General features: G+C 38.3%; 1 protein-coding gene across 1 annotated transcript in view; it reads left to right on the top strand.

Moving 5' to 3' along the window:
• LOC124595651 overlaps nucleotides 1-24,916 on the top strand; it is a 104,806-nt gene that overhangs the window by 40,254 nt on the left and 39,636 nt on the right. The window contains exons 2-3 of the mRNA XM_047134492.1: nucleotides 10,311-10,460; nucleotides 23,434-23,545. Coding sequence (XP_046990448.1) covers nucleotides 10,311-10,460; nucleotides 23,434-23,545 — 262 coding nt within the window. The remainder of the gene's footprint in view (nucleotides 1-10,310; nucleotides 10,461-23,433; nucleotides 23,546-24,916) is intronic.

The following is a 24,916-nucleotide window of genomic DNA, read 5'->3' as shown; positions in this document are numbered from 1 at the left end:
CTTTTTGTCAGTTAAATTCAATGTCTCCCGTGTAAACCACAGATATCTACTAGGCCTTTAACTTTCCCTTTATCTATGTGATCCTTTGCTTCCTTCACTATTTCATCTCTCAAAGCTAGTCATTACTCTTCTGTTATGTTCCTTTCCCTTAGTCCAACATGCTCCCACTGAAACTCTCAGTGACCTCTGGTTCTTACAATTTATTCAGGTCCCATCTCCTTGATTTCTTATCTTTTCGCAATTTCTCTAGCTTTAATTTGCAGTCAGTAACCAGTCAATTATTTACAGCCATATCTGCCCCTGGAAATGTCTTGCAATGTCAATCTGGTTTTAAAATCTGTTTTACCATTACGTGATCAGTCTGAAATCTTCCAGTGTTGCTAAGTCTCCTTCATGTATGGCACCTCCTTTCATGATCCTTAGCCCAAGTGTTAGCAATGATGAAATTACACTCTGCACAAAATTCTACAAAGTGACACAAACTTTCATATGTTTCCGCCTGTCCATGTTCTGTTATCTTTCCTACTCTTCATTTTCCTACTACCGAAATCCAGTCACCAATCACAGTGGCTAATTTCCTTTATCTCATTGTACATTCTTTCAATCTCTTCATCGTCTGCAGAGCTAGTTGGCACATAAACTTGTACTGCTGTGGTGGTTTTTGGCTTTGTGTTTACCTTGGCTACAGTAATGTGTTCATTGTACTGTTCATAGTATTGTACATGAATTCCTGTTTTCTTATACATCTTTCTTGCAGTACCCTATTTGATTTTGTGTTTTGTAACCCTGCAATGACTAAGTAATGTTCTTCCCACCACCACATTTCACTAATTCCCACTATATCTAATGTCGACTTATCTATTTTCCTTTTTAATTTTCTAACTCTCCAGCTGGTATTAAATTCAACATAGTGAAGTTTGACAATTTACAAAATTTCTTTACATATCCTGAATATGATTGAAGAAGAAATTTGAAAAATTATGTGTGAATTCAGATATTTTTCTTTCAGGCAAACAAGGAAGCAAATTTTTTAAGTAATTTGATTCGTTTGAACTTTTAGAATTAACTGCAAATAGAGATTTGAGTCACTGAATTGTTAAAGAATTAGAACCATTAAAATACTTATCTTGTGAAACAAAATGTACCTTCATGCTATTGTTACTTAATCTGCTTATTAAATTGTGTGTTTTTGTGACATTGTTTCAAGACAGGAGTCTTCCTCAACTGAAGGATTTATAAATACAGTTTAAAACAATACTTGTTAACAAAGGGAGGTTTGTAGGTATTTGGCTCCAGAGAAAAAACTTTGTAAAAACTTGTAATTGTGCATAATGGTTGAAGTTAAAAGTTTGTTGATACATGCAAACATTTTACAATGATATTTTCATTCTATTTTGTTATTTTATTGTATGTTGTGTAGTCCAAATCACTCATAAGTACCATTAAATTTGTGACTAATTTTTTTATATAATTTTCAGGTTATGTGTAAAAACCTAGTCCTTGTTAATAAAAAGTTCTTGGGTTTGTAGCCATGAGGCAAATTTAAAATACCTCATTTTTGCAAGTGGCATACCCGTCATCTTCTGGTGAAGTAATGAGATACTGTAGATTTTCCAGTGTGTGTACTAGTGGTGTGCCCCTCCACCTGGCTGTGACCAGCTGGGTGTTCCGCAGGGAGGGGATGGGACTGCAGTGGTGGGGATGGTTGGTGGAGTGGAGGATGCACTCGAATCTCTGCCTGGGCATTCCAGGTGTGTGCTTGACATCCTGGGTGCGCTGTCATCAGATTCTGCTATCACGGGATTCCACACCAAACTAAGTTGGCAACTTTCTATCCCTATTGACCAGATTCTTGTAAATCCTAATTTTTATGGATTCTTCTATAATGCTGGCCAAATAGCCAGTTGCTTGGCACGTTGGCTTGGTGTTCTGAAAATGAAAGTTTTGATTGTCTATGCTGCTCTATGCTCTCTCACTTTGTGTCCCAGTCATACACATTTGAGTTGTTCCTTAGGGCGTCTGAAGATACAGTGATGCATTTGGTCAATATATTAGTCTGCATTCAGTAGGAATACTGTATCTCCCCGTACATTTCGCAGAGCCAAAAAAACTCTTTCATCTTAGGTGGCGGTTCAAAGATGGTTCTGATGATGTATTTTCCAAGCAACCGTGCAACTTTTGACTGAGATTGGTCCAGAGTAACAAAGGAGAGTGAGTCTCTTGCCTCCTTTCTCCTCTCTCCGTCTTTCTGCCTCTTTCCTTGAATGCCCTTCTAGTCAGTGCTCCACTGTAGCAATTTTTATGGAAAACTTCGGCTGCGAGGCTTACCTTGTCACACACAATGTTGCACAATCTACCTGGGTGATTAAAACTGTCTGCCGCTGTGCTAGATAGTAGCAGCTTGTTGCAAGCAGGCACAGGTTTGTGTGGGTCTTCTTCCTGTACACATTGGTTGCAGTCGCAACAGAAGATACAATAAAAGCTATGAGTTTCATCATGCTGTTTTTAATTGTGTACATTCCTTTGAGATGTATATCTTCCTGATTGGACATGACATTCTCCAGCAGGACAATAATTTTGGTCAAAAATTTCTCAGTTTTCAGTTGAACTAACATAGACTCATTAACTGACCTTCTTGTAATCATAAAAAATTGCAGTACCTGTATATGAATACTCATTTCCATCTGTCTTACTTGACAATTGAATCTATGAAATGGTAAAATGCCTCTTTATTGCACACTTAATGTTGACTTGCATACTTTACTGTGAGCTGGGTATCAGAATTTTCTAAGTGGTCAGTGAAAAGAAGAATAGTTTCTTCTGAATCATTTCTCCAACCCGTTTGGTATGTGCTGCCACTGAGAGTATTGTATCCTATGTGTTGTGTTTCTTTAGAATCAACTTCTTTTCCACTGACAGTTCTGATTAAGTCTTCATGTAGATTTTTCATTCATTAGTGGTAAATAATGTCTATCCTAAGAACCATTTCACACTGAATTACTGTTCATTATAAGGGTTGTGGGTGATGATTATCATCACAGTTGTTTAATGCTTCTCAGTTTACAGAATCATTTTAAAGATAAAAAAAAATTAACACAAATACTTCAGGGATAAGGGAGTCCACTCATTGAAAAAGAAAAGTCTTAGTTACTGACAAGGAGACACGAAAGAAAGAAAACTTGCCAGCTTTACGCACACATGCATGCACGCACCTGCTGTTACATAGTGCTGGCTGGACACATATTCTCCTTACGTGGGCTGAATGTGTGCCATACCTGCTATGTGAGCCTCATCCCCACTATTTCCTTCTTAGCTTTTGATCCCTAAAGTAATTTTGAAAAGACTATAAGTAATGCAATGAAGTGATTAAGATTAAGATAACTGGTCTGCTATCACTATTTTCTCAGTCTGAAATTGACAGTAATAAGAGCTTTGGCACTGAATTGCTCATTCTTTGAATGTGTAAATGAGAAATTCCAGATATCTTGTATCTGAAGACAATGGTCAGCAGTACTAGATATTAAACAACTATCTCAGAATCTAAACTTGTTCATGAAGCAACATATTTAGTGAATGGGTAGGTTACTGGAATGATGTTTGTCATTTAGGGATGAAACTTTAATGTGACGCAACTGTGTAAAACTAGTTTTGGAAAAGTGTGAGATTCATTGAAAGAATCCCCGGGATGACTACACTTACCCACTCCACCTTTATTCAGCAAGTCACCTTACTGTATATGGTGGAGAGTACCTGTGTCAGTAATAAATCCCTTTCCTGTTCCAGTTGTCCAACCATGAAGGATATAGCTTATTAAACTATTGTTGACTAATTCTCAAGCATTGGTCGTCAATCTGGTCTGTTATCCGGTAGTATTGGCAGATAAAATATAGCCGATAAAGAGTTACAATAGAGGCATGTTCACTGTTAAAATTCCAAGAAAGTTTATTTTTAGGGCAGTCAAACAGTGTATTGCTTCCTCTTACATATACGGACACTGGTACACAAAGTACTCTCCACCACTCACAGGTGTAAGGTATCTTGCTGAACATAGGTACAGATTTAGAATTTTACTTACGAGGTGTGGGCAAGTGTAGTTCTCCTGACATATATAAACACTAGAATGGCTTCAAGGCAGACCACCACTGTGGGCTTTACTGATGAACTGCATCACGTTGTTGTTGTTGTTGTGGTCTTCAGTCCTGAGACTGGTTTGATGCAGCTCTCCATGCTACTCTATCCTGTGCAAGCTTCATCATCTCCCAGTACCTACTGCAACCTACATCCTTCTGAATCTGCTTAGTGTATTCATCTCTTGGTCTCTCTCTACGATTTTTACCCTCCACACTGCCCTCCAATACTAAACTGGGGATCCCTTGATGCCTCAGAACATGTCCTACCAACCGATCCCTTCTTCTAGTCAAGTTGTGCCACAAATTTCTCTTCTCCCCAATCCTATTCAATACTTCCTCATTAGTTATGTGATCTACCCATCTAATCTTCAGCATTCTTCTGTAGCACCACATTTCGAAAGCTTCTATTCTCTTCTTGTCTAAACTATTTATCGTCCATGTTTCACTTCCATACATGGCTACACTCCATCAAATACTTTCAGAAACAACTTCCTGACACTTAAACTTGTACTTGATGTTAACAAATTTCTCTTCTTCAGAAATGCTTTCCTTGCCATTGCCAGTCTACATTTTATATCCTCTCTACTTCGACCATCATCAGTTATTTTGCTCCCCAAATAGCAGAACTCCTTTACTAATTTAAGTGTCTCCTTTCCTAATCTAATTCCCTCAGCATCACCCGACTTAATTCAACTACATTCCATTATCCTTGTTTTACTTTTGTTGTTGTTCATCTTATATCCTCCTTTCAAGACACTATCCATTCCGTTCAACTGCTCTTCCAAGTCCTTTGCTGTCTCTGATAGAATTACAATGTCATCGGCGAACCTTAAAGTTTTTATTTCTTCTCCATGGATTTGAATTCCTTCTCCGAATTTTTCTTTTGTTTCCTTTACTGCTTGCTCAAAATACAGACTGAATAATACCAGGGATATGCTACAACCCTGTCTCACTCCCTTCCCAATCCCTGCTTCCCTTTCATGCCCCTTGACTCTTAAAACTGCCATCTGGTTTCTGTACAAATTGTAAATAGTTTTTCGCTCCCTGTATTTTACCCCTGCCACCTTCAGAATTTGAAAGAGAGTATTCCAGTCAAAAGCTTTCTCTAAGTCTACAAATGCTAGAAACGTATGTTTGCCTTTCCTTAATCTAGCTTCTAAGGTAAGTCGTAGGGCCAGTATTGCCTCACGTGTTCCAACATTTCTACGGAATCCAAACTGATCTTCCCTGAGGTCGGCTTCTACTAGTTTTTCCATTCGTCTGTAAAGAATTCGTGTTAGTATTTTGCAGCCGTGACTTATTAAACTGATAAATCGGTAATTTTCACATCTGTCAACACCTGCTTTCTTTGGGATTGGAATTATTATATTCTTCTTGAAGTCTGAGGGTATTTTGCCTGTCTCATACATCTTGCTCACCAGATGGTATAGTTTTGTCAGGACTGGCTCTCCCAAGGCTGTCAGTAGTTCTAATGGAATGTTGTCTACTCCCGGAGCTTTGTTGCGACTCAGGTCTTTCAGTGCTCTGTCAAACTCTTCACGCAGTATCATATCTCCCATTTCATCTTCATCTACATCCTCTTCCATTTCCATAATATTGTCCTCAAGAACATCGCCCTTGTATAGACCGTCTATATACTCCTTCCACCTTTCTGCTTTCCCTTCTTTGCTTAGAACTGGGTTGCCATCTGAGCTCTTGATATTCATACAAATGGCTCTCTTTTCTCCAAAGGTCTCATTAATTTTCCTGTAGGCAGTATCTATCTTACCTCTAGTGAGCTAAGCCTCTACATCCTTATATTTGTCCTCTAGCCATCCCTGCTTAGCCATTTTGCAATTCCTGTCGATCTCATTTTTAAGATGTTTGTATTCCTTTTTGCCTACTTAATTTACTGCATTTTTATATGTTCTCCTTTCATCAATTAAATTCAATATTTCTTCTGTTACCCAAGGATTTCTTCTAGCCATCGTCTTTTTTCCTACTTGATCGTCTGCTGCCTTCACCACTTCATCCCTCAAAGCTACCCATTCTTCTTCTACTGTATTTCTTACCGCCATTCTTGTCAATTGTACCCTTATGCTCTCCCTGAAACTCTGTACAACCTTTGGTTTAGTCAGTTTATCCGGGTCCCATCTCCTTAAATTCCCACCTTTTTGCAGTTTCTTCAGTTTTAATCTACAGTTCATAACCAATAGATTGTGGTCAGAGTCCACATCTGCCCCTGGAAATGTCCTACAATTTAAAACCCGGTTCCTAAATCTCTGTCTTACCATTATATAATCTATCTGAAACCTGTCAGTATCTCCAGGCTTCTCCCATGTATACAATCTTCTTTTATGATTCTTGAACCAAGTGTTAGCTATGATTTGGTTGTGCTCTGTGCAAAATCTAGCAGGCGGCTTCCTCTTTCATTTCTTACCCCCAATCCATATTCACCTACTATGTTTCCTTCTCTCCCTTTTCCCATGACTATTAAATTTTCATCTCCCTTATTTCATCATACATTTCTTCAATTTCTTCTTCATCTGCAGAGTTAGTTGGCATATAAACTTGTACTACTGTGGGAGGCATGGGCTTCTTATCTATCTTGGCCACAATAATGCGTTCATTATGCTGTTTGTAGTAGCTTACCCACATTCCTATTTTCCTATTCATTATTAAACCTACTGCTGCATTACACATATTTGATTTTGTGTTTATAACTCTGTAGTCACCTGACCAGAAGTCTTGTTCCTCCTGCCACCGAACTTCACTAATTCCCACTATATCTAACTTTAACCTATCCATTCCCCTTTTTAAATTTTCTAACCTACCTGCCCGATTAAGTGATCTGACATTCCACGCTCCGATCCGTAGAACGCCAGTTTTCTTTCTCCTGATAATGACATCCTCCTGAATAGTCCCTGCCCGGAGATCCGAATAGGGAACTATTTTACCTCCGGAATGTTTTACCCAAGAGGACGCCATCATCATTTAACTGTACAGTAAAGCTGCATGCCCTCGGGAAAAATTACAGCTGTAGTTTCCCCTTGCTTTCAGCCGTTCGCAGTACCAGCACAGCAAGGCCGTTTTGGTTAGTGTTACAAGGCCAGATCAGTCAATCATCCAGACTGTTGCCCCTGCAACTACTGAAAAGGTTGCTGCCCCTCTTCAGGAACCACACATTTGTCTGGCCTCTCAACAGATACCCCTCCGTTGTGGTTGCACCTACGGTACGGCTATCTGTATCGTTGAGGCACGCAAACGTCCCAACCAATGGCAAGGTCCATGGTTCATGGGGGTAGGAACTGCATCATGATAATAGCTAATACCCTGCTGTAGGTGGTGATCAGTATTGTCTGCAATAAGCAGCCGCTCTTGTAGCAAACTGAAATGGGGTTCATCGAGGTAATTCTGTTGCAAATCATCTCACAATCTCATCTGAATCTGAGCCTGAAGAGGCTTGCAAACTATTTCATGGAAATAAAAAGATATTTCAGAAGTGCCCAGTTCCAGTTATCAATAGTTATATGTAAGTTAATATACAGTCATGGTGTTTTACAATGTCAATAATATGCACTGATCAGCTAGAACATAATGACAACCTACCTAATAGCTAGTATGTCCACCTTCGGCACAGATAACAGTAGCAACACGTTGTGGCATGGAAGCAATGAGGTTTTGGTAGGTCGCTGGAGGGAGTTAACATCACATCTGCACAAACAAGTCACTTAATTCCCATAACTTCTGGGGAGAGGGATGATGAGCTCTGATGCCATGTTATATCACATTCCAGATGTGTTCAGTCGAGTTCAGCTCTAGTGAGTTGGGGGGTGGGGGGGAGGGGTGGTCCAATACATCAGTTAGAACTCACCATTGTGTTTCTTGAACCACTCCATCACACTCCCGGCCTGACGCATTATCTTGGTGAAAAATGCCACTCCCTTTGGAAACATGATCATCATGAGGGGGTGTATGTGGATTCCAACCAGTGTACGATACTCCCTGGCCATCATGGTGCCTTGCACAAGTGTGACTGGACTGATGGATGCACACTTGAATATTCTCCAGAGCATTATGGAGCAGCTGCAAGCTTGTCTCTGTCCCACAGTGCAGGTATCTAGGAGCTGTTCACCTGGAAGAAAACGGGTTTGCACCCTCCCATCAGCACGACGAAGAAAGTATCAACATTCATCAGACCAAGCAAGGCTCTGCCAGTGCACCAATGTCCAGTGCCGATGGTCGTGCCCATTTCAGTCATAGATGCTGATGTCACAGTGTTAACATTGGCACACACATTTGTGGTTGGCTGTGGAGGCCCATCATTAGGAGTGTTTAGTGCACTGTATGTTCAGACAAACATTTACTTTACCCAGCATTGAAGTCTGAAGTTAGTTATGCCACAGTTCGCTGCCTGTCCTGTACCAAGTCTCTGGGCCATCACAATCTGCCCTTAGTCAAAGTCAGATTGTAACATCTGCTCCATTCTGCACATGGCCAGCATGCTCACTGATACATCATGCATGTGTATTAATAGCAGCCATTCCTTGCCCGGTGATGCTGCTTTTACCTGAACAGGTTTATATTGATGGTAGGTCAATGGTCATATGTTCTGGCTGGTCAGAGTTTAAGCTTAATCTAGCATCTGTAATTTCAAGGATTTTGAGAATTTATATTGCTTAGAGATTTTGTACTCAGCTACACTTGCACTGTTGCTCTTACAGTATCTATTCCTTTTGTACTGTTGTTCAGTTCTCAACATGTCTAGCAGACACCAATAGGAAAAGTTTGCATTATGACATTAATTTTCAGAATCCTTCAGAAATGTCTTCAATGAAATGCTGTACACATTGAAACCAGTCATTATATGAAAATTTAAATATTTTCTGCTTACTTGTAGTTACCCACCATGTAGTCTGTTCAGTACAGAAATGTTAAACCACGTAGAATAAAACCTGGATTTACCGGATGATGCTTCTTCGCTTTCAGTCCAGTGCTTGCTAAATAGTGAAGACTTTCAACTGCCATGCTGTACAGTTGTTGTTGTTGTTGTTGTTGTTGTTGTAGATGACCCACAGGGCTACCTTGAACCCAGATGAATCCATAAGAGCACTTCTCTGTGCTTGTAATCATACTTCTTCATTGCAATAGTTGTATGTTTCCGGCTCCAGGCACTCCACAGCCCTCTTGTTCTTATCTGTGGACACCAAAACATTTTGATGGCCTGCGGTGAATACTGTAGTTTCATCACGCTCAATGATTATTTTGAAATAGTAAATTTAACTCATACTATTGTAAAACACCTTTGTCTTTGAGACAATGGAGTATGAAAAAGAAGAAATGTTTCTCACATCACAACAGTTGTGGATTATCAGTGCAAAAGTATGCTATGTGCCCAAATTTGCTAATAGTTCATGGACATGAGAGCTGTGGGCTTCTTCATAATGTTTTGTATCACAAAAATGGTGGGCATAATTATTTCGGTGTTCTGTGCACTGAAATTTCCTATTACACAGCACCATATGAATGTGGAATTAAAGTGAGTGAACTCATCTTCTAGACCTACAGTAGTTTCTTTAAAATAGAGAGCAAATTTCTTATGAGAGTGCTCAGTATTCTGCTTCTGCCAAGTAATATACAATGAGCAACTTATTACAAAGGTGATCGTCTGAGAGATAAGTGAAAGAAATTTTCATCACCAACATGTGGCCAACAAGGGGAGGAGAGGAGATGTCTGACTGTTCCTAATTACTAGACTTTTAAACTATCATAAGCGTTAAATTACAAATCTCTCATTGGTGATTTGTAGAGTAGTGAGATATTAAACTATTTGTGGTGATAAATCCATTAGATGAAAATGTTAATTTTGATGGCCCCCTTGGCAGTATTTAAGTGGGTTAGGGTATAAGCCAGCAACAGGTGTCACCCACCCCATTTCCCTCTGTCACCAACAACATAATATGACACTAAACTCAACAAGCAGTCATCAGAGTCAACTACAATGGACGAATACAATAATACAAAACACAGTTCACAAAGCAAAGTTTCTATACTGTGCTAAGAAAGAAAACCTTCCCCATTAGTCAGCTGAACAATCCACAAGGCTTTACTTTCTAGTGCAGTTTATGTATTGATGTGTTTGGATGATTATTTCAATCAAGTTTTGTTAATTTCGGTGTTTTCTTAACTTCCATTCACCAGAACAATGTCAAGAAACAGCCTTGGGGCAAATGGGAGTTCAGTCCTCAACTGAGAGATGCCTTAGAAAAATTTGAGAAGACTTGCTTAGAGACGGAACCCCTTCCAGAGGAATATGCCTCAAAAATACCACTAGTATACTGTAAAGAGAAGGTATGTTTGATGTAGATGGTTTTAACTAAACAATCAAGGTTAATTTAGTTAAAACAGATCTGTCTCAAAATATTCATGTTTAACTTACTTCTAATTGGAGTAGTCATAAAGTAATAATTGAAAATTTGTGTGCTCGTGGTGGGACTCTGTTGTACCATTGCAATAATGTCATCCCTTTCCCCAACATTGTGATGTTATGTGTACACTGGGTAGTGTTCTGGATTCACATAGTTTGTAAAACACTGGGAAATACCTTTGAACAGGGGGCTTATCAGGGGAAGGTCTCTGGTATTCTGTCACAGATGCAGAGGCACTGCCATTACAGTACCGTGCATGAACAACATGTCTTAATATTCTGCATAGGTATGTGTATCTGGCATGTTGGCATTCACAGATACAATGGACTTATCAAATATACAACACTCAAGTATGATACACACAGTCCTCCTGACTGGTCACTAATCAAATTGCACACTGTTGCTTCAGTGTGACATCACAGTGCTGCCATCTGTTGGAGAACTCTCACACCTCTTATAAGATGGATCACTCATCTGTCTTTCCATTATTCTGTCCACCACAGCACCTACACAGCATTTTGGTAAGTAATAATCACACTTTTCTTCGTATTTATTTGTGGGTGTGTTTATTCTTCAATCTATTCCAGTTCCATACTGATCAAAAATCGGACATATTCATAGGACTTTTTCAGTTTATTTTCACATGTAGAATCACATCACAAATTATGTGACATTCCTCCTGAATCACCCTGTATGTGCTGTTCTCCCGCTCTTCATTAACCTTGTAGTGTCTGCTCATTTTATCAGCTTATATAGTTCAGCATTTATGTTAATTATTCATGTACCATTTCTCTGAGCAGACTTGTAAGCTGTTTCTGAGATTTGCCTCTTCAAATTGTCAAAGCTGTTTCTCAGTAATGTTTCTGCATCTACATTTATACTCCGCAAGCCACCCAACGATGTGTGGCGGAGGGCATCTTATGTGCCAATGTCATTACCTCCCTTTCCTGTTCCAGTCGCGTATGGTTCGCGGGAAGAACGACTGCCAGAAAGCCTCTGTGCGCACTCGAATCTCTCTAATTTTACATTTATGATCTCCTCGGGAGGTATAAGTAGGGGGAAGCAATATATTAGATACCTCATCCAGAAACGCACACTCTCAAAACCTGGACAGCAAGCTACACCGCGATGCAGAGCGTCTCTCTTGCAGAGTCTGCTACTTGAGTTTGCTAAACATCTCCATAACACTATCACGCTTACCAAATAACCCTGTGACGAAACGCGCCGTTCTTATTTGGATCTTCTCTATCTCCTCTGTCAACCCGACCTGGTACGGATCCCACACTGATGAGCAATACTTAAGTATAGGTCGAACGAGTGTTTTGTAAGCCACCTCCTTTGTTGATGGACTACATTTTCTAAGGACTCTCCCAATGAAACTCAACCTGGTACCCGCCTTACCAACAATTAATTTTATATGATCATTCCACTTCAAATCGTACCGCAAGCATACTCCCAGATATTTTACAGAAGTAACTGGTACCAGTGTTTGTTCCGCTATCATATAATCATACAATAAAGGACCCTTCTTTCTATGTATTCGCAATACATTACATTTGTCTATGTTAAGGGTCAGTTGCCACTCCCTGCACCAAGTGCCTATCTGCTGCAGATCTTCCTGAATTTCGCTGCAATTTTCTAATGCTGCAACTTCTCTGTATACAACAGCATCATCCGCGAAAAGTCGCATGGAACTTCCGGCACTATCTACTAGGTCATTTATATATATCGTGAAAAACAATGGTCCCATAACACTCCCCTGTAGCACGCCAGAGGTTACTTTAACATCTGTAGACGTCTCTCCATTGAGAACAACATGCTGTGTTCTGTTTGCTACAAACTCTTCAATCCAGCCACACAGCTGGTCTGATATTCCGTAGGCTCTTACTTTGTTTATCAGGCGACAGTGTGGAACTGTATCGAACGCCTTCCGGAAGTCAAGGAAAATAGCATCTACCTGGGAGCCTGTATCTAATATTTTCTAGGTCTCATGAATAAATAAAGAGAGTTGGGTCTCACACGATTGCTGTTTCCGGAATCCATGTTGATTCCTACAGAGTAGATTCTGGGTTTCCAGAAATGACACGATACGCGAGCAAAAAACATGTTCTAAAATTCTACAACAGATCGATGTCAGAGATATAGGCCTATAGTTTTGCGCATCTGCTTGACAACCCTTCTTGCAAACTGGGACTACCTGTGCTCCCTGTGCTCTTTTCCAATCATTTGGAACCTTCCATTCCTCTAGAGACTTGCGGTACACGGCTGTTAGAAGGGGGGCAAGTTCTTTCGCGTACTCTGTGTAGAATCGAATTGATATCCCGTCAGGTCCAGTGGACTTTCCTCTGTTGAGTGATTTCAGTTGGTTTTCTATTCCTTGGACACTTATTTCGATGTCAGCCATTTTTTCGTTTGTGCGAGGATTTAGAGAAGGGACTGCAGTGCGGTCCTCCTCTGTGAAACAGCTTTGGAACATCCATGGTTCACTTCCTGAGGCAGCAGGAGGCCTAATCATAAATTTAATTTTTTGATGTAAAATCATGCAAGACATTAATTTTCTAAAGGAATACTGGCATGTTTTTGTACGTAATATATAGACATTTATTTCACTTATGGTTATTGCTATGGGAATGTAAAGTATTGAAAACTGTGTACTTTATCAGAATTGAAATCTGCTACTGAGAGTCTTATCATAGTTATTATTCATCCTCATTGTCTTAGATTGTCCTGAGCTTAGCTGCTTATTCCAAAAGAGTCTTGGTTCTTTCTAATGGTACTCTTCATCTGCTGACCATAGTGACATGATCACCATACACAAACCTGTACGTATGTGTTGACTTTGTACATTTATATCCACTTATCTGAAAGTTAATATTGACTATTTGAAAGTATGTTGAGCTACACCTGTTTTTCATTACTTCTTTCACTTCAAAAAACTAGAAAATAATCGCTACCCCAGTTTTGTATTCTTATATACTTGTAATTTTTTCATAACCATTTGAAACAACTTTTCTGAACTGCCTTTTATATATAAAACAAAGATCTTTTTTTAAGGAAGTATGTATATGCCACTATCATCAGACTGTATGAAAAGTATGTAGCCCAACAGTGTCTTACTGTGCCATAGCAGATATAACATTATGAAGCCATGGCAGATGGAAACTAAGTGCTAAACTGGGACTCAAACAACTACTTTTTCCTTGACCAGTATCAATGCTCTGTTCTGCTTCAGCTATTTTATTGGGCTATAGGATTCTGACGTACATGGATCTTGTGCCCAATATACAAAAGGCGATGCTCATAGGGAATCTTGTAAACCCCAGCCTTGCAGAACAGCAAATCATCTTTGACTGAACCCAAAAGTGCTGCTGTCTTCAACGGAGGGTGAAAAATCACTTTAATTTCGTATTTGGTCATGGTCCGACATACTTTTAATGACGTGTTTCTAAATACAGCAAGAAAGCCATGCATTTAAATCTTTCTGTGACTTCTTGTTCATTCTTTATTTCCATTTTATGTTTTATTCATAGTGTCTTGTGTGTTCGCTATTGACAATACCACTTTGCTTCAAAAACAGTAAGTATAGGATGTTGTACTACAGACTGTTCTCATTAGCAGTGCCATGTGTTTTACAAGCTAAAGTTCTGAGGATACTCATTGCCTGGAATAAATGGTGTCAGTTATTTGCATGTAAATATTAAGGTACATGGTTTGGCTTCCAGTAAACTGCATGTCTAAGGTACCATCATCATTGTGACAAACTAAAAAATACAGAAATAGAACACATTCCTCCTTTTTGATTTCCACTGTAAACTGAAATTTTTCATGGTAGAATTTACATGGTTTGAAAATTTTTCTAATTTGACACCATGTGGCTACACTACAGACAGTCATAATCATATTTCCAAAATTACTGTTGGTTTCAAACAGACAGACACTAGTGCCTTTTCCTCGGAGTCCTCCACGAATGTATGGACTACCAAGGACAACGGACCAGTAATGCAACACCATCACTCTTGTTAAAAAATTTTGTTATTAAATAGAAAGTACATCATAATTGACGTTGGAAATAAGAGATAAAGATTCTAAAGTGGGAAAGCTGGTGGATAAGGAATAAATCCACATTCTGTTTAGTCTCAGGGAGTTAAGTCCATAGAATTGCATGTGTCATGAGCACATTTTCCCACAAGAGGTCTTTGTTTGGCAATGTCGTAATTTGAAGAGCCAATGTTACTCACTATTTTTTGCATAGGAACATCTTTTGTATGGATTTCTGGAAACCTGTAAAGCCCACGAGGAACCATTTCACGTGATTCAATCTTCACACAATTTATATCAGAAAGGGGGAAGCATTCAGAAACACATTCTTCCTTACCACAGGGTTGGTGGCAACTTCGCTGATTTTATGATGAGTACTATCACTTGATAAACTGTTCATTTTATCATGATTGTCTTCATGAGACAATAAAACAGTAACATTATCTTTATCAGCTGGAAGAACCACCATCTGAGTATTCTGACAAAGTTTATGTAGTGTACCCCTTGAAGTGTTTTTGACCCTCTGCTTATGTGTTGGGTGCTGAGTCTCACATTTGATCTGTCACCTGATGTATTGTGTGTTAATTTACCTTTAATGTAACTCAGTTGCTGTTAATTGTCTTCTTTCTGTGGAGGTCTTGCAAAGCAGTATCTCCATAGAACCATTTACAGCCCTGGGGAGACATGAACAGCTCCTTTGCAGCTGTTATTGGTGGAAGGGAAAATGATATCTACTCCAATTATGAAATGGCATCAGAATTTCATCATTGACTGTATTGTATTTGGTTCAGTGGGTGTACAGATCATAGTTACTTTGTAACTTGGATTAGATACAGTATAAATTATATATAACATCAGCATTGGAGGCTCGACAAGAAGTGAGTGACACTTCATTATAGATGTTCCTTTGTTCATTGGTGTTTACATTCTTGGGGAGATTGTCTGCTCCTTGACAATCAAGACATTGCAAGCCACAATGTCAAAACATAAAAGGCAGCACCCACAGCAGGTGAAGACATTTATTCAGCATCGTGCCTTGCTGATTACTTAAACCACACTCCTCTCTCTTGCATAATTGTATCCTCTTTGTAACAACAGAACCAGCCTTTCTTAAAATCTTATTCATAGAGACTGATTTTCTAAAATATACTAATCTGGCAAATTTTGAAATTATGCCATGGTTCTGGCATCTTAATTCAAAACTTAGAGCTCCATAATCTCACTTGCGAATGTCATAACGTAGCCAGTCATCAAAATCTCCTCATCAAAGAGGTACTTGATATGCATCTTGATTTTTTCACCTTGTAATAATTCATATATTAAATTTTGGGAGTGCAAGCGCAGCAACTTTATTTCTTCTTCTTCTTGTATTTCAACCACACATCTGCCAGCCAACTTCAATGTGACAACTGAAACTACAGTACTTGTTCTGTCATTTTAAACCATAGAAAACATGAGTACCAGAGATGTCGATTGGCAGCAAAGAGAATGCATAAATTCAATCTGTGGCTGTGCGGTCAGTCCATACTGGAATATCAGTTTGTCATTATTAGCTGCACTGTAGTAATGTCTTTGGCGAAAGCTTTTATTAACAAAGATTCAATGTAGATAAATCATGGAATCCAGCACTTTCTTTCATAATCGTACAAAGATGTCACTACAATGCAGCTAATAGTGACACGTCAATATCCCGGCATAGATTGACCACATAGCCATAGACTCAATTGATAGATATTCTTTGCTGTCAATCAATGTTTCTGGCACTTGTGTTTTCTTTGGTTTAAAATGATGGAACAACTACTGTAGCTTCATTTGACACACCCTGAAGATGACCAGAAGATATACAGCCAAAATTCTAGCAAAAGAAGAATAAAAGTTTTGTGGCTGCACTCTTTAAATTTGATGGATGATTTATTAAGCTGCAAAAAGATTAAGATGCATGGTGTGCTGGTTGTCCCCTGTTTAGTTTGTGGATACTGAGTGAAATGTTGACTGATGTAAAACAACACTGAATTTATTATTATAAAATGATATTTGATCCTATAAACTACAGTTGTATATAGTACACACTATCATTGTGGTGTATACTCTGTACAGAATAAGAGAATTCATTCTCAGATGATTGAGTGGGCTCTGAATTCATCTTTAACTTGAGAATTTTCATGTGAAACATTAGAATCCAGCTGCTACTCTGTACTTTTTGTGTATAGGCTTGGGTCATCAACCCCATGGCCAATAGTCTAGTTGAGTTGAGTGACTGGTGGCTACACAACACCATCACACATATAACCTCTACTGAGGAAAAGTATTGCTGATTGTGAGGAATGTGTGGAAGCTCCAGTTAATTGCAAGTAGGCCTAGATATAATCTGGTCTTGGTGCCAAAGGAACATTCTCAAAGTACTCCATCAACATACGAAAAGTCATACTCCCATAAGATGGTGTTACATAATAAGTATGCAATGTGTTAGTCATTGATAATACCACATGTTAACCAGGAAGCGGCACAGAAAATTGCTTTCCACATTACTATTTAAAGTGTAATCTGGATGTTAGAGTTGCAACTTGTAAACTATGTACCAGATAAACATTGATTTAACAGAATATATGGAACTAGTTGACCGTGAGTAGTTACCAATTCATTATGTGTGTAACTCATGATCTAACGGTAGTGTCTTTTATTCATAATCAAAACATCCTCAGTCCGTGGTTCAATCCTGCCACTGCTTAAATTTTGATTAAAAAATCAGCAGCAACGGTGGCCAAAGGCTTCCAGCATAAGAAGTCACTCTCATTCAGCCAATGACTGTGTCAGAGAGGACGAAGGAGCGGACGGAGGTTCAGAGCACTCTCTTGCCCTTCGGGTGGGAAACTGTCCCTAAAAGGCACAAGAATCAGCAATGATTAATGGCATGAGGATGCAGAAGGCAATGGAAGCCACAGCTTTAAAGACACATATTGTGTATCCACAGGACCTGTGACCTGTAATTGGAAAAGTGTCATGATGATCACTCTGTTCCCCACTCAGATCTCCAGGAAGGGACTGTCAAGAGGGAGATGACCATGAGAAAAAAGATTAAATAACCAACAAAATGCTAATGTTCTACAAGTTGGGGCATGCAATGCCAGCAGTTTGAACGTGGTAGGGAAGCTAGAAAATCTGTAAAGGGGAGTGAAGTGACTGAGTCGATATATAATGGGGGGAGGGGATCATTGAAGTCAAATGGGAAGAAGAAAAGAATTTCTCGTTGGACAACTATAGGGTAATATCAACAGCCGTAGAAAATGGTGCAACGGGAGTAGGATTTGGTATGAATCGAAAGATGGGGCAGAGTGTGTGTTACTATGAACAGTCCAATGACCAACAATAGTTCAGATATACATGCCAATCTTGCAAGCAAAAGATGAGGAGATGGAGAAAGTTTATGCGGATATTGGAAGGGTGAATTGATACATAAAGGGAGATGAAAATCTAATAGTCATGGGGGACTGGAATGCTGTCATAGGGGAACTAGTAGAATAATGGGTGACAGAAGAATATGGGCTTGGTACTAGGGATGAGACATGAGAAAGGCTGAGTTCTGCAGTAAATATCAGCTAGTAATAGCGAATACTCTGAATGACAAGAGTAGGAAGTATACTTAGAAAAGGCCAGAGGATATGGGAAGAGTTCAGTTAGATTACATCATAGTCAGACAGAGATTCTGAAATCAGATACTGAATTGTAAGGCATACCCAGAAGCAGGTATAGACTCGGATCACAGTTTAGTAATGATGAGGACAGGGTTGGAGTTTGAGACTAGAATGAAGGAATCATTACACAAAGTGGGATACGAAGGTACTACGGAATGAAGAGATATGCTTGACGTTCTCTAAGGCTATAGATACTGTGATAAGGAATAGCTCAGGAGGCAGTTCAGTTGAAGAGAAATGGACATCTCTAAAAAGAGGAATCACAGAAGTTGGACAGAAAAACAGGAACAAAGAAGGTAATTGCGAAGAACAGTGGGTAACAGAAGAAATTTTTGAGTTTATTGATTGAAAGAAGGAAATACAAACATGTTCAGGGAGATTCAGGGATACAGAAATGCAACTCACTTAGGAATTACGTAAATCGGAAGTGCAGGGAAGCTAAAGTGACATGGCTGCATGAAAAACGTGAAGAAATAAAAAAAAGAAATGATTATTGCAAGGACCGATGCAGCATATAGGAAAATCAGTTCAACATTCAGTGAAATTAAAAGTAAGGGTGATAACATTAAGAGTGCAATGGGAATTCCACTGTTAAATGCAGAAGAGAGAGAGGACAGGTGGAAAGAGTACATTAAAGGTCTCTATGAGGGAGAAGATTTCCCTGGTGACATGATAGAAGAAGGAACAAGATTCAATACAGAAGACATAGTGAATCCAGTATTAGAATCAGAATTTAAAAAATCTTTGGAAGACTTAACATCATATAAGACAGAAGAGGCAGGTTACATTCCATCAGAATTTCTAAAATCACTGAGGCAAATGACAGCAAAATAAGTTTTCAGTTTGGTGTGTGGAATGTATGAGTCTGGCAATACACCATCTGACTTTTGTAAAAACATCATCCACACAGTTCTAAAGACTGCAAGAGCTGACAAGTGCAAGAATTATTGTCCAGTCAGCTTTATAGTCACTTATCCAAGTTGCTGACAAGAATAATATACAGAAGAATGAAAAAGAAAACTGAGGATATGTTAGATGATCAGCTTGGCTTCAGCAAAGGTAAGGACCCCAGAGAGGCAGTTCTGACAGTGCGTTTGATAATGGAAGCAAGAGTAAACAGAAGTCAAGTCACGTTCATAGGATTTGTCAACCAGGAAAACGCCTTCAACAATGGTGCAAGATGTTTGAAATTCTGATAAAAATAGGCATAAGCTACAGGGAATGATGCGTAATACTCAGGATGTACAAGAGCCAAGAGGGAACAATAAGAGTGGAAGAGCAAGAACGAAATGCTCAGATTAGATAGGCTGTAAGACAGGGATGTAGTCTTTCGCCCCTTCTGTTCAATCTATACATCAAAGAGGCAAAGGTGTAAATAAAAGAAAGGATCAAGAGTGGAATTAAAATTCAAGGTGAAAGAATATCTATCAGTGATAGGATTCACTGATGACATTGCTATGCTCAGTGTAAGTGAAGAAGAATTATCGGATCTGCTGAATGGAATGAACTGTCTTAAGATTGTGGATTGAGAGTAAATCAAATAAAGAGGAAAGTAATGAGAACAGTGAGAATCTTGAGATCAGGATTGATGACCATGAAGCAGATGAAATTAAGGAATTCTGCTACTTTGGCAGCAAAATAACCCACAATGGACAGAGCAAGGAGGACATAAAAAGCAGACTATCACTGGGAGTAAAGGCATTCCTGGCCAAGAGAAGTCTGCTAATATGAAACATAGGCCTTCATTTGAGGAAGAAATTTCTGAGAATATATGTTTGGAGTACAGCATTATATGGTAGTGAAACATGGACTGTGGGAAAAACTTAAAAGAAGAGAATCGAAGCATTTGAGATGTGGTGCTAAGAAAAGAATGTTGAAAGTGAAGTGGACTGATAAGATATGCAGTCTGGAGGTTCTTTGCAGTGTCAGTGAGGACAGGAATAAATGGAAACACTGGTAGGAAGAAAAGACAAGATGGTAGGGCATCTGTTAAGACATCGTGGAATAACTTCCATGGTACTAGAGGGGGGTGTAGAGGGTAATGACTATAGAGGATGACAGAGACTGGAGTATATTCAGCAAATAATTGAGGACGTAGGTTTCAAGTGCTACTCTGAGATGAAGAGGTTGACACAGGTGAGGAATTCATGGCGGGTCACATCAAACCAGTCAGATGACTGAATGCTGCAAAACTCTTTATCTTTCTGCTCAGGGTGCTTCGTACCTCGATGGTGATGGAATACAATGTGTGCTTGTGTATCAAGCATCATTCTCAAGTGTCTGAAATACTCAATCATTCAAGAATTATTGTACAACTCCTCACTAGGCTGCATTCAGTTGCTCTAAGAGCATTCTCCGTCACTTTACACTTTGAAAGGCAATATTGTTCCGAAGTAGTTTGGACTCTGGGAACAGAACTAGATTCAGTATGTGTGTCGTAGGCCCTTGAAAATACTGTTCTAAAGGGTATGCTTTGATGATTTTTTTTTTTAATATACACTGATTGTAGATGTGTAAATACCCATGAAGTCACAGTACAGACTATGAATTACTCTATTAAATTGCTTTTTATTATGTATTGCAGCCTAAGGATGCCTGACTTGAGGCTTTAATATACAGTAAACAGATTTTATGAGATGATCACTTCCATTCTGTAAGGCAGTACACTTAGCCTTTCTAGTAAGTTGGTCCAACCTTCCCAACTCAAGACAAGGAGAGAAAAAATTTCTTGCTGCGTATGATAGCAACATTGTTGTCATTGATAAAATATCAGAATGCTTTGTTGAGAGGCAAATGTTTAATTTTTCTAAAAGTGGGAAGTTTAATGCTCTACTCACCACTTGGTTTCTGGATATGAATGGCACACAACATCTTGCTAAACTACAGTGAATGAGGCAAATGTTTGTGTAATGTACTCACAAAGATTCAGTCCCAGTTAAATACTACCATAGTCTTTGACAAAGTTCTGTTGTACAGAGCTATTCGAGACTCTCACTCACAGTTGCAACCCCTGTCACAAACAAATACATTGCAAGGGTCCAACTGACCAACACTGATTCCATGACTGAATGTGACACACTGTCCCTTAATACTCTACTGGGATTGCTTATATAATTATATTCCAACAGTGCATGCAACAAACAAAACATGCTTGGAAAGCACCATACTTGCTCCATTAAATTTCTAATAACCTCTCCCAGTTGTAATAATATCTGCTTCCTAATTTTTCCTACAATAGACAGATGCTTAAAGGATATACTGTCTTTAAATTTTTTCTCTATTTTAATGAATATGGCTTATATAACTTTCGATCTAGAAGTGTGCTTTCAGTTTTCGCTGTACAGATCAATTCACTTGAAATTTGGTACATTTTTATCATTTTACAGCCAGAATACGGTGCAGTAATAGCTATGTTATTATTTAATTCTAAAGGGTACATCATTTGTTTCAGTTTATGGTATTCTAGACCAAATTTAACAACTTTGGGAAAACCTGAAAAATATTGCCCGTAACACAACAAACTTCGAAATGATTTTTTTTTTTTTTTTTTTTTTTTTTTTTTTTTTTTTTTTTTTTTTTTTTTTTTTAGTGGCAACACACATACTATTACAATTTCAGCTCTGTAGCTTCAAATTTCAGTAGATGTGAAATTTCAGTAAATCATCAATAACTTGGAAAATATTTAAAATAAGTCTACAGAAACCTTATCTAGTATATCAAAACACTACCCTATCAAAATTTCAACTTTGTATGTTCAGATTTCAGAGTATTTAAAACTTTCTTAAAACTTAAATTTTTATGAAACAATTGAACTGAGGAAGTTCAAACTCAAGGTTAATTATCTTTATACATTTTGACACATCTAGGTAACAAAGTATTTTAAATCATCAAAACTTTTTTGATGGCTGTTGCATAAAAGTATGACAGCTTGCCCAGATAGGTGGTTCACGAGCTTGGTTTATAAACAGTCCCACTATCTCCAGCTTCTGGTTTTGACTCACACCTGCTGTTAGCTATCCATTGTACTTGTTTCCCAAAGCCGTCATATTATGATATATGTTTATACTGCAATGAGAAAGTCTTAAACTCAAGTTTGGTGATGCATAATACTACTGTCACAATTTTTGTGAGCTCAACATCTCCCTCACAGACTGCTTTCCAGACAGGCAGAAGGCACAGCTTTCCAGACAGGCAGAAGGCACCATATGGAGATGTAACAGAGATAGACTGGATGTTCATGGCCATCACAAAAACGGTGCTTTAAAACATAAAATATAGGGGGTTTTGATACTGCTGCATTTTTTCCTTAAATATATCAATTTGTTAAGGTATATTGAAAATGAGCATTTATAACTAGTTGTCAGCCTGTATGGGAATTGCCAAGTAGGTCCAGTGGATCTGGGTCTATTTTCTTTGTACACTCCATCTCATCAGCAGTGACACCTATACTTCATCCTGATTCACATGGTAAGTCCAAGTGTACTTGGGTTACCTACACTTATGGCACTATGGATCATAGTTTTATGTCCATAACTGGTATTTACAGTATCATTCTCTTTGGAATTTTGTGATCTGCACACTTATAACTGGTTTTTGCTTTTCTGGTTGTGCTTTGCCCTCATATATAATGATTTTGTAAGAAAATCAGGAAATTTTCACAGATCTTCAAATTCAGTTTCAAGTTTATTTTAGTTTTTAAGTATGTAATCATATTGTAACATAATTACATGATAAATCAGCTGCCCGGTGTACAAAAGATTGGCAAATCCTTTTGCAAATTATTTTTATGTGCTTGCTGCAGGAAGAATGTAAACTTTTGGCGTACTGAGTACTCTTCATCATGCAATACACTGTACATCAGAGACATATTGTGCTTTCTTGTTACTGTTACATAGTTTGATCACTTTTTTTCTGAAAAAAATAGTTGAAATTAGTTTGGCTGTAGAAAAGCCTAGGTGGTGCTGTTTTATATTGATCCTGTTCCTAGCTGGAAAAGAGGGGGGAGGGGGGGGGGGGGTTGTAACCAGCCTTGGTGTTGTCATAGTAGTGTGAACAGAAACAGAGGGCTTGAAATCTTTGTTGAAAAGGGAAGTTTGTTTAGTGACATAATAAAGTATGTTTTTAAATACTTGGCTACATTAAATGAAATGTGTCGCCCATTATCAGCCACAAAATTCTGGTCTCGAAGAAATGGATATTGATGTCTTCGAGGAGTCCAGTCACCAAGATGTCACTGTGCCAGATATCCAACCTTCCCAGATGTCACAGTCCTCTCAGAGTAAGTTGAAAATGAATCATAGCCATTACTATGTATTCTTAAATGCAAGTAAATGAATCTGAATGTTTATGTGATCACTTAATTAGGTTCTATAACCGATCATCAGGTCCCTGTTTATTAATGACTACAAAATAATTTGTACTTAAATTAATGTTATGTATGTGACGTGAATGTAATAAAATACATGTTTTGAATCATTCGACATTGTTGCATCAACACGCACTAATGGATCTATGGAATACATATATAAAGTAAATAGAACTATTTTGAGATGGATGAGTGAGCCAATTTAAAAAAAAAAAAATACATTTAGTTTTTCAAAATTAGCAATGAATCGGAGTATTTTTTTCTACATTCCTGCAATATTTTTTGTTGGTATACAAATAAGTAAAAAATGTGATCACAGATTTTCCAGTTCCTGCGTTAAACTAGTTCATCTGTGTGTTTTCCGGACATACTTTTTCCCTTTCAATCTGCTTTCAAAATTTGGTTTACACACAAATCTCAAAAAAAATTTCTAACATTGTCAGGTGTTTTGGGCCTTTATTCTTACATTTACGTACTAGCTTATCATTCCTCAATTTCTTAAAAATCGGTAAAAGAAAGAGGGGGGGGGGGGGCACATTTTTCACGTCTGTATGAATGAATGTTACGGTTATAGGTTTGTTTGGTGAATAAAATAAATTAGTCAGATAAGATTAGTGTATGACCATATACCAGTAAGAAATTGACACAAAAATGGAGGTACAAAGTTTCAGTCGAGGTCTGTGGAACAGATTGTCACAAACAGAATAACGGCATTGAATGCTGTTAATAATCATGTGAACCAACTTAGTAGACACCTGTAACTGTGCAAAGTGATAGTACACTAAACTCACATTCAGGACAGTTTCTTTTGAACCCCTCGACCAGTCCTCCAGATGCAGCAGTTACTGAGATTTGTTTCCTGTGTCACATTATTACATCATCTTACTTTGTTCTGCTTTTTCAATTAATTTATGTAGCAAAATATAGTTTTTACACAACTATTAATCAGATTGTCAAGCTGCAGTACATATAGCTTCATTGTGAAGATATTGTTGTTTCTCATAAGGGAGAAGATAACTAAATACAAGCTATGTCAAAAAGATTCATTCCATTTCATGAGAGCATGCACATAAAAATTTGTGATACCTTCTATACAATTGCATTTAGGGTAAAAATTTTGATTAGCCTTTCAGAAGTGTTCAATGTGGCCTCTACTGGACATACAACTAACAACTAGACTATAGTCAAACTCATATCATACTTTTGAGATCATGTCTACAGTTACTGAATTCACTGATGTTGCTATGCAGCATTGCAGTTCACCAAAAGTTGCTGAAAGGGGAA

Source organism: Schistocerca americana, chromosome 2 (assembly GCF_021461395.2).
Source record: "Schistocerca americana isolate TAMUIC-IGC-003095 chromosome 2, iqSchAmer2.1, whole genome shotgun sequence".
NCBI lineage: Eukaryota > Metazoa > Arthropoda > Insecta > Orthoptera > Acrididae > Schistocerca > Schistocerca americana.
This window is presented reverse-complemented; position numbering and strand designations above follow the sequence as displayed.